Genomic DNA, 15,980 nt, shown 5'->3' with positions numbered 1-15,980 from the left:
CAGCAGCCACAAATGCAGATACAGATACAGATACAGATACATTCCTTTTGACCATCTGTCGTCGTCGTCATCTATCTCACCTCCGGGCCCCTGGTCCCTTGTCCCAACAAATTCTCATTCTCTTTCCCAAAGTCCAAGCCCAAGTCCAAGTTTTGCAAAAGCTTAAGCAAAAAAAAAGAAGTACAAGGAAAAATACTTGGATTTCCACTTTCAGATACGTATTTGATATGTTATATGGGCTTAGCCCTAGAAGTGATTATTATTCGTGGAATTGTAGCTGTTTTATCAGACTTTAAACAAGTGTCAAATGGCCTTCAAGCTTAAACAAATACAAGTTGGGAGTTCGAAGAAGTCTAGTCTGTTTCTATACTTCTATACCTTTACATATAAAACATGGGTGGGCATCAAACTTCATGGCGTGAGCCAAAGTAGAAAGTCGCAAAGAGTTTGAATAAGTTCAATAAATATAGGCTTAACCTTGTTGTACTAGGATATATATAATTATAAGAATATAAATAATATAAGTATAAAAGTTAGTATATATAAATAGGCAAAAGGAATATGCTTTTTATATTTCTTAGTAAGTTTTTACTTTTGCTAAGCTCTTAAAAACATATTGAAAATATATAACCTAAAGAGTTTCGGAAAATCAGAAATCATAAACAAGTTTGCTATCATCTTAAGAAAAAATAAACTTAAAAATCATTAGTTATTATTTCTCTTAGTATTTCATATACCCTTGCAAGTAATATAATTCGATTTTTATCTCTATTTTCCAGGTGAGTTTCTCATGCTTCATTATCAACTGCATAAAATAAGAAATTTCTACAATTGGGTAAGAATTCAATTTAAAATATATATACATAAAAACTACCGAAGGAAACATAATGATTTTGACCAGAATTTTCCGCTTTTCCTGCGAATATCTGTCTGTATGCCCTGCGAGTTCTTTTTGGAAGCTTCGCGAAATAGGTGGCTTTTATCACGTTTCCTTTTCCCTCTTTTTTTTTTGGCTACAATTTCGGAAAATGGGAAAAATCAGCGAGAGAATACAGGAAGAGCTGTGCTCTCCTATCGCCCAGAGGTGGGGAGGGGAAGGGGAGTGCAGCTCTTCGCTTTTCGCCATATTCCACCTTCTCACTTTTCATGGCGGGCTTAGTTTTCCAATGTGCAACATGCAGCAGCAACAGCAACAGCAGCAGCAGCTGCAGCATCTCTCTCTCTAGCTCTCTAGCGAGAGCGAGGCGGAGGTGGAAGCTGTGGAGACTGCCATTTCCAGTGTGTATTTAGCAAAATGTTTTGTTGCTGTTGTAGCTTAGTTTTCCCACACTTCCAGGGAAATGCGACAGCATAGGCAACAACCTGCAGCAGCAGCAGCAGCAGCCTGCAACAACACAAGGCTGAAAACTCAACACAGAGCTTTTGGGAACAGCCTCAGTTTTGTGTCTATTACCTTCACGCACATACGATAAAGCCCCCCTTGACACCCTCACTGACCCCTGAAAATTTCGCCCGAAAACCCGGAACCCGAAAACCGAAAGCCCCCCTTGAAAACCCCACCCCCCCTTGAGTTTTCCCTTGCTGCAGCAGCAGCAGCAAAGGCCCCCCTTCTGTTAGCCAAATGCAACCAACAGTCATGATGACGGAATGCCTTGCCCTAAACACAAACACAGAACGTGAAACCACCCTTTAGAAATAACCCCACACCACCCTATTGGACCCCCCCTTTTACCCCCACGACCTCGTCCCGTCCATGGAGCTTAGTTTAGTTTTTTTTGGGTATATATACATAAATCATAGCCTTTTACTCTGTCGGCTTTAAATTTGAAATGCAAAGTTTTTAGGCAAAACAAAGAAAATATATACAAATTAAGGTCATACTAATATCTATTATTTTTAAAGTACAAATTTTGAAAATACAAATTTCTTTCAAGGTGGAATTTTAAATTAAATTAAATTATATGCCTATTTCTAGATTTTTAAATAAAAAACAGATTTTGGGGAAAGTAAAAAAGTAATAAGGTCATACTTAAATTCTATTAAAATGGAATGGAAGAAATCTATATGCTAAAGAAAAAACAAAAAGATCCTTAAAACAAATTTATACTTTCAAAATAATAGTAATAATTTTAGTATGTATATATTTATAGTATATCTTTATATAATAAGTATTGTGGAAAAGAAAAGTAAATACAAAATAAGGTCATACTAAGATTCTATTATTTTGAATGTATCAATTTCTTTAAAGGATATATCAAGGATTGTCCAACCTTCTATCATTAGGGTGACCATGTCTCCGACTACAGACTTGCGAATTTTTAAGCATCTTTTAAAATATTTGTAATATTATTATTATATTATATTATATTCCTAATATATGATATAAACAAACCCTTTAAAACCCCTTCTCTTATATCCCTTCAAACAAAATAAAAGAAGTGCCATCAATCCGATTTCTGCACTTAACCTCCTTGCATCATCTACCTTCTTAACCCATTCTGCCTTTCTTGTCCTATTTATGCCCCTCTGTGGGTTCAATTTGAAATTCATCACATAACCAAGGAATCACATAATCACTCGATTGCCAAGTCTCAGTACACGGTAGCAGGTAACTTTCCGTAACTCCTCTCCACCGAAGAATCTTTTGTTTTCAAGTGAGTGAGTGAGAGAGAGAGCAAGAGAGACCGTTTTGGCTAATAAGTGAAGTAGCCATAATTGTTTGACAGCCGAAAAGTAGAAGCCAGTAAGGGGCGTGGCACACACACACGCATTCGTCTATATGATGTATACCTTTGGCAACATTTGGGCTCTAACCCAGAAATCATAATTCTCTCCCAGGCGGCAGGGATTATAAATGCCAAGCGGAGGAACACTGGGTATTAGTAGAGATTAAAGGGTATATTCTATTTATACATCATTTGGAATATAATTTAAATAAAAACAAAATGCAATCATACTAGGGATATCTATATACCGAAGCTGCAATGTTTTTTAAACGTCTTTCGATATTTTAATATATTTCAACCATAACGATATAACGATGCTGTATCGTATCCTTGAAGTCGATATATAAAACGATATTTAAAAGTTGTCTTAAATAAATCGATATATATATATATATATATCAAACCTGTATAAAGAAAGAAATATTAATCAAATTATTCTAAATAATATGTTTATTTTAGCATTTTTTTTAAATATTTTTTTTTATATTGATTGTGATATATTTGTCGATAGTTCATATAAGAGTTCTGTGTAAATTTTCCTTTTTAATCCGAAGTCAAAGGTATTTCTCCAATTAGCTTAACCAGTGGCAAAGGTTAATGGTTCCACCAACCAAATATTAATGGGTATCTCACGTTCGTAACTCTGGGACACACAAATGATGCACATTTCTCTCTGGCTCGATGTCCATGTTTTTGGGGGGTCTTCGTATTCTGCAAGTGTGCAAGTGGGTGTATCTATGGGATGCGTGAGTTGCATGAGTGCAGGATGCGCGCGCTGCAAATACACATACACACTTGGACATGGGGCAGCAGCAGGAGCCCCAGGAGGAGGTGCAGCAGCAGCAGCAGGAGGAGGCAGGAGCAGCTCAAGGAACAAACGACGACGATGGCTGGCGGTCCTCAATCACGAAACTGGATGGTGTGTGTACATACATCGGCGGGTGTCTCTAGGCTCTAGGAGAAAGAGAGAGAGAGAGAGAGAAGGAGAGTTGTTGGGTCCTGCCATCGTCGGTGGATTGGTGGAAAATCGTGGAAAATTTTCGGCAGCCGCCAACCCATTAACACGATGGCAATGTGGTAACGATGACGATCTGACGAGCGCAACTCCTCTTCGGTTGGTTGCTTTTGTTTGTCGTCGCTTTTCCCATTTGCGATTTCCCATTTCCACATTTCCCCCATTTTCCGTTTCCCCCATTTCGCTGTTGCCCTTTGTCGGTTTTTGGCTTTTGTTAAAATTCTGGAAAAACAGAACCTGTGAGGACGAACTCTGAATTCCTTCCATCTTCTTTGCATTTGCAAATATTTTTGTAAAGGAAAGAATGTATGTCTCTGTGAGCTTTTGCTTTTCTTCCATAAGCTTTAATTTTAAGTCCATTTTTCTCAAGTGTCATAAATCTTTCATAATTATCCTTTTATTAAAAACTCTTTAATTATACCCTTACAAGGGTATTTTAATTTTAGTCAGAAGGTGGTAATAATGTGAAGGAGCCATTTCCGACCCTATAAATCATATATATTCTTGATCAGCATCAACAGACGGATCTTTATGGCCATCTCAGACAGAACAAAATTTTTACCAATTTTTTTCAAAATTTTATAAGAGGTTACATCGTTAAAATTATCAAAAATTTACAAAAATTTAGATTTCATTTTATTAAAAAAGTTAGTATGCAGATTTATTAAACTTTAAGAATCTAATACAGAAATGCTTTCCGAATTGACATTAATGCATTTTTGACAAAGTTATGCAATGTTTACACTATGATTGTCCCAAAAAAATATTTAAAAATTATCATAAAAATTTCAATTTCAAGAATCTTGCAGCGGAAAATATAATTTTAATCAGTGAAGGAGCCATTTCCGACTCTATAAATCATATATATTCTTGATCAGCATCAACAGACGAATCTTTATGGCCATCTCAGACAGAAAAATTTTTTTTTTAATTTTTTCAAATATTTATAATGGGTTCCATCGTTAAAATTGTCAAAAATTTGAAGAAAAATTTAAAATTTGTAAAATTTTAAATGAAGTAAGCAGATTTATTAATTTAAAAAAAACTAACATGGGAGTGTTTTCCCAATGAAAATTAATGCTATTTTGTCTTAGTTATGAGGTTTTGAAGTTTTAATTTTTCGAAATAAATTCTCATATAAAAATATCGATATTTATTATTTTATATATACATACATAAATTTAATATTTTTAGACTTTTCCCGTATTTTACAATCACTTTTCTGCCTGGGGCTCTGCTTCTTATTTGCCGTTGTGTTTTCCCTCCCTGCGTTTTCCTTTTACAGCATTTCTGTCATTTCTTTTTTTTCTCTGCCATTCTGTTGCGCCCACGCTTTACACTTTTCTCTATTTTCTTTTGCTTACCTCCTGGTACAGCTTTGGGCATCTCTCTTGCTTTTCACCATTTTCCGCCATCACTTTTTCGCTGCCTGCCCTTTTTTGTCAGCTGTTGCAGCTTTTGAGCAGGGCATCCATTTTGATGCAGTCTCTTCTTCCAGGCTTTTCCACCCATTTTCCACACGCACACACGCATACGCACATTATCTCTCGGGGGGAGGGAAAAACCTTTTCCGATATATCAAATTTTTGTGCTTTGTTCGTATTGGTGTGTTTATTAAATGCACATCACATATATATTTTTTCCTCAATTTTATTTTGTAGGATTTTTTAAAACCTCTTCCCCTCCCCACCTTTCCTTTTTTTTGTTGCACTTCGTTTTTGGGAAAACTGCACTTCGGTTTTTGCATTCGTTCCAAAAAATGTTGTTGTTGGTGTAATTGTTGTGATTGTTGTTGTAGTTGTTGTAATGGTTGTTGTTGTTGGTGTGATTGTTGTTGTTGTGCACTGATTCCTATTTTGTGTGTTCATAACTCACAACGAATGGACGACCCTCGACCCCCCCCCCCCTCATCACTCTTTCTCACACACACTCACTCCCCCGCATTACCCATCCCGCTCTTGGCCACTCTCTGGCCATCTCTTTCTAGGAGAGCAACAGCAGTCCCTAGAGAGAGATAGAGAGTAAGTGAGAGAGAGAGAGAGAGAGTAGAGAAAGGCTTTCACATCCAGAAGTTGTTGCCACTTTAAGTTTGGTTTTCCCGTTGTCACTGTTGTCGGTCTAACGGTATCCCTACACACACACACACACACACACCCGCATCAAACACAACCACACCCGCATTAAACCCGCACAACAACCCACACACACAGACACACCAACACACCAACACATGCGACTAAGAAACCCGGAAAAGCAGCTGCCTCAAGACAAGCGGAAGAAAGCCCTTCCGCCGCCCCCCCAGGAAAAAAGTGCAAGTCTTAAGACATTTCTCTCTCTTTCGGCTTCCTTCTGCTTATCCCTCTACTTCTTCTTCATATGATACTAAGAAATCTGCTGGTAAATATTAATTACCAAAAATAAAATATTAAACAAAAACCAAACTAAACCATAAAACAAAGGAAACCAGAGAAGCACAACATTTTACTTTTACTTGTCTTAATTTGTGCAAAGTTTCCTCGGGAAAATCTGTGTTAAATATTGTGAGTGTGTGTGTAAATGTGTGTGTGAGTGTGTGTGCATAGAGATAGATGATTGACTAAACAAAGTGTCCAGCAACAAGTGGGAAAAGTTTAAATTGCGGTTAGCTATGACTTTGAAAGAGATCTTCTTAAGTCAATTAATTGAATTAATTTCAAATTGACTTTCCAAACTTACAAAATGGGCTTATATATGATAAATTAACTAAGTTTTAAATAACATAATTTTATGAAAACAAAAATTCATATCATAAATCAAGGATTTAAATTTTAAAACTAAGAAATTTCGAAGGGGTGTAATTACACAAAATCTCTGAAAACTAATTTCTGGCTTTGTTCGACTTCAAAAACAAAGTTCCGAATTAGCAACTAGTAAAAAATCTATGTTTTTATAATGTATATAATTTTAAAGGAAGCCATAGTTTTTTTGAGTAATCATTAGAATGTACTTATATTTAAACTAAATCAAAAACTCTGCAAACTTTATCACAAGAATGACCAATAATATTGCTCATTTATCAATATATTATAATATTTTTGATACTTAAATATTAGGTCATCATCAAAAGTATAAATATTTTCAATATATTGTGCTATGTTTTTGTTATGTTATTATGTAATATTATTTTTCTGTCAAAATATTATCCTATTATTAGGGATTAGGTTTTAATAATATAAAAATGTTACAAATTCAAGTTTATACTTTAAGAATATTATTTTGATTTCCTCAAATATAGTTAATTAGGGTTATTAATATAAAAAACACCACAATTCAAAGTTCTCTACAAAATTCCAATTTCCGCATTAAAATAAGTAAATTAAATTAAATCCAAACTTAAAATTTAATTGTGAAAGAAGAATATTCTTGTTGAGTGTCTTAATTATTAACCAAATCAAATTTCAAGACTTACTACTTAATCACCAAAATTAAACTATATTTATATTTGTATACTTACTTAAAATTAGATACTTGACAATTAACAAGTTACTCTCGAAATAGGATTAGTTAGTAATTGTTGTCTTTAATGGACATGTGTCAACGATGACAGAAATCAAAGTTTGCCTCTAACCTAATTAAAGGTTAATTAAATAAGTATGACAACTTATATCGGTGAGCCTTCGTCTCAAGTCAAATTAAAGCTAATTGAAAGTTCACTTTTAACCTGTAACCCCTCTCCTCTCTCTCGCTTCCATCTAAATAATGTGTATATTTAGTATGATATTTTAAGAGCTGACCTAACTCAACCTAACCCCACTTCACAATCGTGATTCGATTGATGTTCGATTGCCGTTAGCTGGGCAAAGAGTGACTTCCAACATGCCACATGCCACATGCAACATGCAACATGCTACATGCAACTTCCAACTGAGCTCCAAGTTTGCTAAGCTTATTCTTTTTGTTGTCATCAACTTTTTGCTGATGTTGCTGCTTTTTTCCAAACTGTGTCAGAGTGGCTTTTGCTTTTGCTTCTGCTTCCAACTTACAGAACCAGTTTAGTGGAAAAGCAGAGAAAATCGAGAGGGCGGAGGGGGACGGGGTGGCTGCGAAAAAGCGGAAAATGGTGGAAAATGGCCGAAAGAAGAAGACCCAATAGGTGCCCAGGGGGGAGATGGTGAAAACCTAACCGGAGTTGCAGATATAGAGAACCAGACACTTCTTGGCAACTTTCTATGAAAGGAGCTCTCGTTGGGATTGATGTAAATACGGGCACACTGGTAGAGACCTCTCCACCACAAACAGCTTTGGTAACACTGACTTGCAACACTGGCTAACAAAATTATTAAAGATATTGTCTGGGTTTACCGGTTATTTTTTTAAACCAGAAATCTATCAATGGTTTCTTAAATATTTAGGATTTTCTATTTTATTATTTTACATTTATTTGAATATAAAGCAATATATCTTAATAAAACACTTCACATTAAATTGTGATTATTATAAAGATGTATAATATACTTTAAAGCATAACCCTAAGCCGTTCAGGAATTGCACAGATATTCCATTAGATAAATCCATTGAAAAATAAACTAAATAAATAACATTTTGTAGCTCATTTTTTAAAATTATAAATGCTGATATTGCTTTAAAAATTCACTGTTAAAATGTAAAACACCTGATACTAGTTTTTTAAAGAAAGGAAAATATAGCCACATAAGAACCTGATTTTGTGACCAAAGTTGGTAAAAGTATTAACAAAAAAAAAATACACAAAATCCTTTCCTTTTCTCTTTTCGCGGCTTACTCCCCCCCCACTACCCCCCTTTCCAACCCCCCGCGCCCCACCCTTTTGCTAATTTTTCTGTCCAACCATTTTCCTTTATTTTTCGACACGCTTTTCCTTGATTTCCCTTTACCCCAGCTTTTCCTTTTATTTAGCGTGTTGTATGTTGTTTTTTCTTCTTTCTTGTGCTTTTGGCTTTGGCTTCGGCCTCTGTCGGCGTCGACAGCGCTGCGACTGCGCTGCCAGCACCAGACACACACACACGCATACATACTCGCCAGCACACACACAGATACACTAATACTCACTCACGTATTTACTACATTCCTCAGTACTTGAAGCGCCTCCGGAAGTGATGGTTTTCATCTCTGCGGCGGTGCGTCGCGAATTTTGAGAGCGAAAATAACACAAAAAAAGAAAATCAAAAGAAGATAAGATGAATAAGAGCTAGTTGGAAAATGTTGCCGAAAATTATATAGAGTTTTCTTGGGCCAGCAACAAACTACCAAATCGGGCATAACGAATCCGTAGTATATTTCTTCCCCTTTCATTTTTTGTTTTTGTGCTGTGCGTGATTCTTATCTGATTAACAAGTATTTATAAATACTCAATTAAATACTACAAATTTTCCTTTAAAAACCAACATTTGGCATGTGCTGTGGTGTGTGTGTGCATTGTGAGTATTGAAAAGTGGAAGGAAAAAATAATAAAAGAAGAAAAATCAGGAAAGCAGCTGAAGAATGCGCAGCAAGCGAAATACCAGCGATTTGGGCCTATTGCAGCGCACCTGCATTGTTGGCGGAAAATCGGTGAGCTAATAGAGAGAAAAATAAAGAATACTACCTCAATCCAAATGCTATAAAAAGTATAGGGGAAAACATCTGGTCATAAATATATATTTAGTCAATATTAACGCATTAATAGAAAATTAACTTATTAATTAATCAATGCAAAAAGTTAGCATATTAAGAAAATATAGACTTGTTGACCATTCAATTATTAATTGAAAATATTTATATTATTATATTCATATGAATATATCATAAACAATTTTATTCCTATCAAAGAAAGATATGTAAACTATTGACAAGTTATCATTATATTATTTTAAAAATTTAAATTTGGGTTATATTCAAGGAAAATAATGTAAAATATCATTTTTAACTAATTAAGATCCTTCAGTCCTTGCTGTTAGGTGTACGTTTTGGAGGCATACTTTTGTGCGCCTTTTAAGCTTATTTCAGATCCCCTGCCTTTTCTGTAGTCCTATTTTACCCATAAAAAAATTGCATTAAATACAATAACATTTTAGTCTTTTTTACTAGTGTACTAGTGTACATTTGCCAAAATTCCAAGACAAACTATTAAAAAAACAACACCCAGAACAAAAAATAAATAATAACAAACATATTAAACCCAAAGTTTGGCCTTAATTCAATTAAATTTGTGTTTAGACCGACAACAACAAATTCCATTCATTGCTTTGCCTGAATATAATAATTAGACGGCCGAAGAGTGTAGTGCTCATCCGTCCCTGTCGCCCCAATGGAGTTTCCCATTGGGGCCAACACATGCGCAAGCGAGAGAGAGAGAGAGAGAGAGGCAGCGAGTGGGAGAGAGCACCGGTGAGAGAGCGAGAGCCGACTCGTCTCGCTGCTTTTCCCCTCATTTTCAAGCTGCTGCTGTCGTCGTCTGGCGTTTTTTTTCTACTTCTGGGCGCCTGTTACATTCTGTAGACTGCAGCGTCATTGCAGCGACGCTGTGGTATTTATCGTTTTTTGTTATACCCCATGTATACTCTTAACAGCAACTTTATTCGATTCAAATTCAAATTTCACAAAACGTGTGACACGCGAAACGTAAAAATGCAAAGTGAAAAAACGAAATACGAAAAAACCGCAACGAACTTTAACTTTAACAAACTGTGCACCAGTGCCTCTCACTCTCTTTCTCGCTCGCTCTCCCCACTCTCTTTTTCTCTTTTGCAAACTCAGGCCCCAACCACCTACATACATTTAGCGGGAGCAAGAGAGCAACAGCGGAGGGAGGGGAGCTGCTGTTGATTGTTTTCACTGGCCGCTGGGGGCGCTAATTTGCCTTATGCGACACAGGGGCTCCCACAGCCTATAAAATTAGTGTGTACAGTGAAGGTTAACGAAGAAGAAAATGAAGACACATAATTAAATTAAAGACTATGATTTATCAAACATGAATTTTCTCAAAGTAAAATTTATTAATTCATATATTTTGCCACTAAAAATTAAAGAAAATTCTACTAGAAACCAGATGGGAATTAATATTAAATATTGCGCGTGTCACCCGCTGAAGGCAGGCAAAAACCGCTCAACTGATGACAAATATGCCATATTTTGCAAGCCAATTAACATGACTTAGACGAATAATAATCATTGTGTATTCCACCCCCTCTCACTCTAGCCTTACCTAGTTATCACTTACTATATGTGTACTTGTTTGCGGTTGCTCATTTCTCTTTCGAAATCGCCGAGAACATTTGCACTGCATTGTTGCTATTTTTGGGTACGCCTGTCTTGTTTGCTTTTATTTATTTTTTTCTCAATCCCACTCGCTGCTGGCCGTGGAATTTTTGTAATGTTTTTTTTCGGTAGATTTGCCTGCTAGCATTTTCTTAACACCCGGTATTTCGCATATGCGACATACAACAAAATACACCAGACGAATTCGCTCATAAATCGGGTGTAGGCAAATATCGTCTGTTCATTCCAGGGATCATATAGTGTAAGCCGAAAAAAAATAAAAAAATACTAAATACCGAATCCGAAACGGCAGCATAAAGAGTTTAATTTTTCCCTCAACATTGTCATTAAGAGCTTTACGTACTCCTAACGGCAACTGAAACGAAACAAGGCCCAAAACACACGGCAGACGGGGCAGCTGGTTATTAGTAAGGGAGTGTGGCTAAGAGAGAGAGAGAGAGAGAGAGAGAGCGAACCACTTGCAGAGCAAAATATGGCAGTGCCCGGCAACAGTCGGTGTTTGTGTGAGACGAAGAGAGAGAGAGACAAAGAGAGAGTAGAGAGTGCAGCGTGGGAGTGAGTTCAAAAGCAGTTCAGGGTTGCCAAGTCTTTTATTTATATTTGGTAAACTTATAATAAGATTTGCACATTTTTAAAATATATATTATTTTGTAATCTAGGTTAGTTATTTCCTTGTTCTGACAAATTGTAACGAAAACTTTCCATCTTGCCAACTGCTAAATGTCAACTTTTTATATTTAAATTAAATTATAATTAAATGAATTAATTTTACATTTTATTTTTAAATTAAATTATAATTAAATTAATTAAAAAATCAATTTTAAATTTGATACATTTAAAAAATGTTTCACCCAACCTCATCTAATCCAACAAATATTTTTCTCGGAGTTTTAATAAATCCTTTCACCCCGATGAGATGGCAACTCTGCCATTCGTCTCCCTCTCTCTGTTACCACTGAATGTGTGCCTGTCTCGTTTGCTCGCTTGGCCCACATCCCACAAGCGGTCAACAGTTCTCCGCCTCTCTCTTATTCTCCTGCTCTCTCGCTGTTTGCCTGTTATATTGGCGGTTAGACGCGCGCGTCAGGTAGAAAACATGGCAAAAACGTATCGACTCGTTACGGCAGACGGTCGCTTCCTATTTTCTATTCTCAGCGGTGGTTGTTTGTCTGGTTAACATTTTTTTTTATGGTTTGTGGTGTTGAGAGTTTGGCTGCTTATCAGCCAGCGTCAAGTTTATCGATTTTTTTCTACGTCTCTGGGCCCTCTATCACTTGTTTTCTCGGTCTCTTGGTCTCTCCTGCTCGTTCTCCACTCGCCGCCATTTGGTTTTACAGCTCGTTTCCTCCCCCCATCTTTGCATGCAACTGCTCTCCCTCTCTTTTGGTTACCGCTAAACTGCTCACTCGCTCTGTTTTCCCCCTCTCTCTCTCTCGTCGATTGGCATTCGCTGTTATAGTTTCTGTGCGCCTGTTCTTTCCCTCGAATATCGAATCTCGATTTTCGATGAGATTTTGTTACGAACAAGCGTATCCGTACCATAAACCCATCCCCCGGTTCATACTTGAATGCCGTGGCCCCTTCAAAAATTATTTATTTATTATACGGATTACAAATGCCTCTTCAACAGAGTGCAAAAATGTAAGGGAACAAAAAATTCAGACGGTTCAGGTCTGGAATTCTTCGCAACGGTCGTCGCTCTCACCTTCACCACAAGCACAACTACATCTCTGCGACCATATGTATGTGTAGAAGTGTGTAAACCTCACCACACACGACAGCTGGCCGTCTCACTCGCCCGCCTTGATTTCATCATTTACCATATTTAATTCCATTTAAATGAAAATGAACTCAAACCAATTACCCCGACAACAAGCTAGCGAGAGAGGGAGAGAGAGCGAGATAGATAGAGACTACGTTTCGCTCCAAGCTCCGATTCCTAAGGTCCACTTCTCTATAAGTATGTTAATATATACATACATATCTATGTAAGTATGCCGCTGTGTGCCCCAATATTCCGGGGCAGACTTCTGGCAGACAGACGACGTGCAAGCGTCCCGCCATGCAGTCAGCAAATGAAGTTGATAACACGCGAGCAACTGGCAACTGGCAACTCACCGGCCAACCAGCAACTCCAACACCAACAATATACGTATTATACAGCAATAGCAACAAAAACAACCATACCACAGAGAAAAGCAAGGCAAGAAAAACAAAACAAAAAAAGAAACACACACAAAAAGCAAAAGCAAAAAAGGCAGCGACGCTAGCAGAACGACAACGGCAACGAACCCCAACATTTCATCAACAACACCAACAACAACCACAACGGATTCTACAACACCAACAACAACAACAACGAGGGCAACAGAAACAACCGCCACTCAACAGTCAAGTGCTTGGCTTGTGGCCCAGGCAAAAAGCAGCGTGGGAAATATTTCCTATACACAACAGCAGGGCACATAGGGATAGAAATATGATGGTTTTTGGATTGTTTGATACCCTGGAACTTTATTATTTTTATTAGTAATGTAATAGGTTTTTTTCTCGTTGTTTATTTTAATTGAAGCATCATAATTTTCAATGCAGTTCGTGGGATATTTAAGATTAAGATAATTGGGTAACACTCCCTTGTTAATGACAAGAATTCAAAATATGGAAAAAGTTATGTATGTTTAAATTTTAGTCCACTTTTTTGGAATTTTTGAGCAAATGTTGGTTCTCAAAAATTGAATAGAATAGTTTTTAATAGCTAATTCCTCTGATTAAGATAATGCTTATTTGATGGACTTCATTATGCGTAGATCTCTACTTTGGCTGGCGGTCAAAAATATGGATATTCATATACTAAAGTTGTAATAGTAAAATTCCATAACCAACTTCCAAACCTGCATTTGCAGGGTATCAAAAATCGCCAAGAAAATCAGCCGCAGCCAAGAGCAACTAAAAGCGAAAAGCAAAACGAAACGACAGACGGCCGACCGACAAAATTGCAAAGCTCTCAAACTCAATGTGCGCGCGCCCCCAAAGCGAAGTAACCGTTGAGCGCGGAGCGATGAGCGTTGAGGGCCCGAGCGTTGAATGAATGCTCGAGCACACGATAACACCAACACCAGCACACACCTCGGGCACATACCAACAACACCCGTCATAAAGAGACAGACACGAACACGGTCTGACAGCGAGGTCTCTCACACAAATCCGAAAACCAGAACACATGATTAGCCTAGTAAAACGAGCCATAGGCAGCCACCAACAACAACAACTACAACAACAAAACCAACAACAGCGACACCAACACCAACACCAACAACTACAACAACAGCAGCAGCAGCAGCAGTTCATGGGGATGCTGCTGTTAGTCAACAGCGATGGGGAAGTAGAATTAGATACAGGGTAGCCCAGCTTCGGGGAACTTGGACTCTTGTCGATAGCACAGTGTGCTTGAACATTACACGAGAGCTTTAAATCTGGCAGCAGACGAACTAATCGTTGGAAGCAAGTTTGAGTTCACTCGCTTGAACGGAGAGATCTTTAAGATAAAGTGTAATCTGTTACAACTGAATCTATTAGAAAGAATTGAAACATTCTTGTTGGGTAGTCATTTTCCTTTGCTTGTTTTCTTTCCTATTATTTTAATGTGGCTCATGATTCATATTAAGTTGATGATATGTATTTAATTTGATTCTACAGCAGAGGTGCTAAAAATATCAGAGAATCGGACCATTAGAAGGATCTTAAAATATTTCCTATTCATTATTTTCTACAAATGTAGATATATTATACATTTTTACGGAACAAAAAGCGCGATAGAACCGCTCGCGTTGATGCAAAGAAAACGACTAGATAGAATCCGTTCCCAGCACATCTACCAAGTTTTTGGCTACCTCCGTGCACGATCTCTTTGAAAAAGTGAATGCCTCAAGCTCTCTAGTGTTTGATGTGCTCAACATTTTGCTCAACAAGCGATTATATGCTTTAAACCGTACAAATTTAAATAATAAACAAAGATTCTATCATACTTTTCTCACTTTTCCCATGAAAAGATAGATCCATCTCTAGGAATCATAGATGGTTTCTTTAAGGATACCAAACTATATTACTTAAAGTTACATTTAAATAACAATTAAGTTAATGTAAAATAATATCAAAGTCTGTTACGTTTCTAAATGACGTCCTCTTCAGTATTTTCTACATTCTTAACTTATTTGTGTTTAAAACCTTCATCTTGCTAAACTGTTTCAATCCTGAGAGACCCCAATAAGTATGCTACATTTTTACAATAATGGCCCACTGTGCGAGAAAAAAAAAACCGGTTGCACTGTTTACCGACATTTTCCGCTATGTTTCTAGAGAGTGAGAGAGAGAGTGTCTGCAGTTTGTTAAAGAAGGGGAGCATTGGGGGTCTAACAGGGACGAGACTGGGAGCTCTAAGAGAAAGGGAGAGAGAGAGAGAGCGTGAGCCGCTAAGGAAGGTCGTCGTGTTGTTGTTGATTTTTCGTTGTCGGCACTCCGAACAAGTGCTCGTGTCTGCGTTTGGGGCTATGTGGGTCCTATGTGTGTGTGTGACTGTGAGAGCGCTTGTGTCTGGGTATTGGTGTCGCTGCCATAACCGGAAGGTCGCCTTTACCACAACATTTATTATGGAAAATCGCGTAATCACTGTCGTATCACATTTTTTTTTGCCTTTCTTTCTTTCTAAGAGAGCAAAGAGAGAGTCGGGCAGAGTTAAGGTGTGCGTGTGTGTGAGTGTGTGTAGGTGAGGAAGATTGGGGCATGGACAGAGGGGCGCTTGGGTCCTCTCGCTCGGTTTCTTGGTTTTATTTTTAGCAGACTTCAAACTTGTTGCAAGTTGCTCGCGTGTTTGATGTGCGAACTCTGTGCAAACTTTACTTTTTTTTTTTTTGTTCCTGCCTCTTCCTATTTTTTTTATTTCATTCTTCTTTTTTTATCTTTTTTGTTTT

General features: G+C 37.3%; 1 protein-coding gene and 1 long non-coding RNA gene across 4 annotated transcripts in view; one reads left to right on the top strand and one right to left on the bottom strand.

Annotated features, from left to right (window-relative positions):
- Tlk (Tousled-like kinase) overlaps window positions 1-15,980 on the top strand; it is an 83,492-nt gene that overhangs the window by 15,852 nt on the left and 51,660 nt on the right. The window contains exon 1 of one of the 3 annotated variants that reach the window (XM_086836587.1): window positions 8,559-9,309. The exons of the other annotated variants lie outside the window; for them this stretch is intronic. Coding sequence (XP_086692713.1) covers window positions 9,241-9,309 — 69 coding nt within the window. The 5' untranslated portion in view covers window positions 8,559-9,240. Of the gene's footprint in view, window positions 1-8,558; window positions 9,310-15,980 lie in introns of those variants that run through there. 3 annotated transcript variants of the gene reach the window in all.
- Window positions 3,176-3,853, bottom strand: LOC147643156 (uncharacterized). Its single transcript, XR_015272514.1, has 2 exons — window positions 3,522-3,853; window positions 3,176-3,461 (listed from the first exon to the last, which is right to left on the bottom strand). It is a non-coding gene; the product is annotated as an uncharacterized LOC147643156 (long non-coding RNA).

This window comes from Drosophila serrata, unplaced genomic scaffold (assembly GCF_035046125.1).
Source record: "Drosophila serrata isolate PLE 108 unplaced genomic scaffold, ASM3504612v1 contig_285, whole genome shotgun sequence".
In the NCBI taxonomy this organism is placed as follows: Eukaryota; Metazoa; Arthropoda; class Insecta; order Diptera; family Drosophilidae; genus Drosophila; species Drosophila serrata.
The sequence above is the reverse complement of the archived record's forward strand: the minus strand, read 5'-3'. Positions and strand labels throughout refer to the sequence as shown.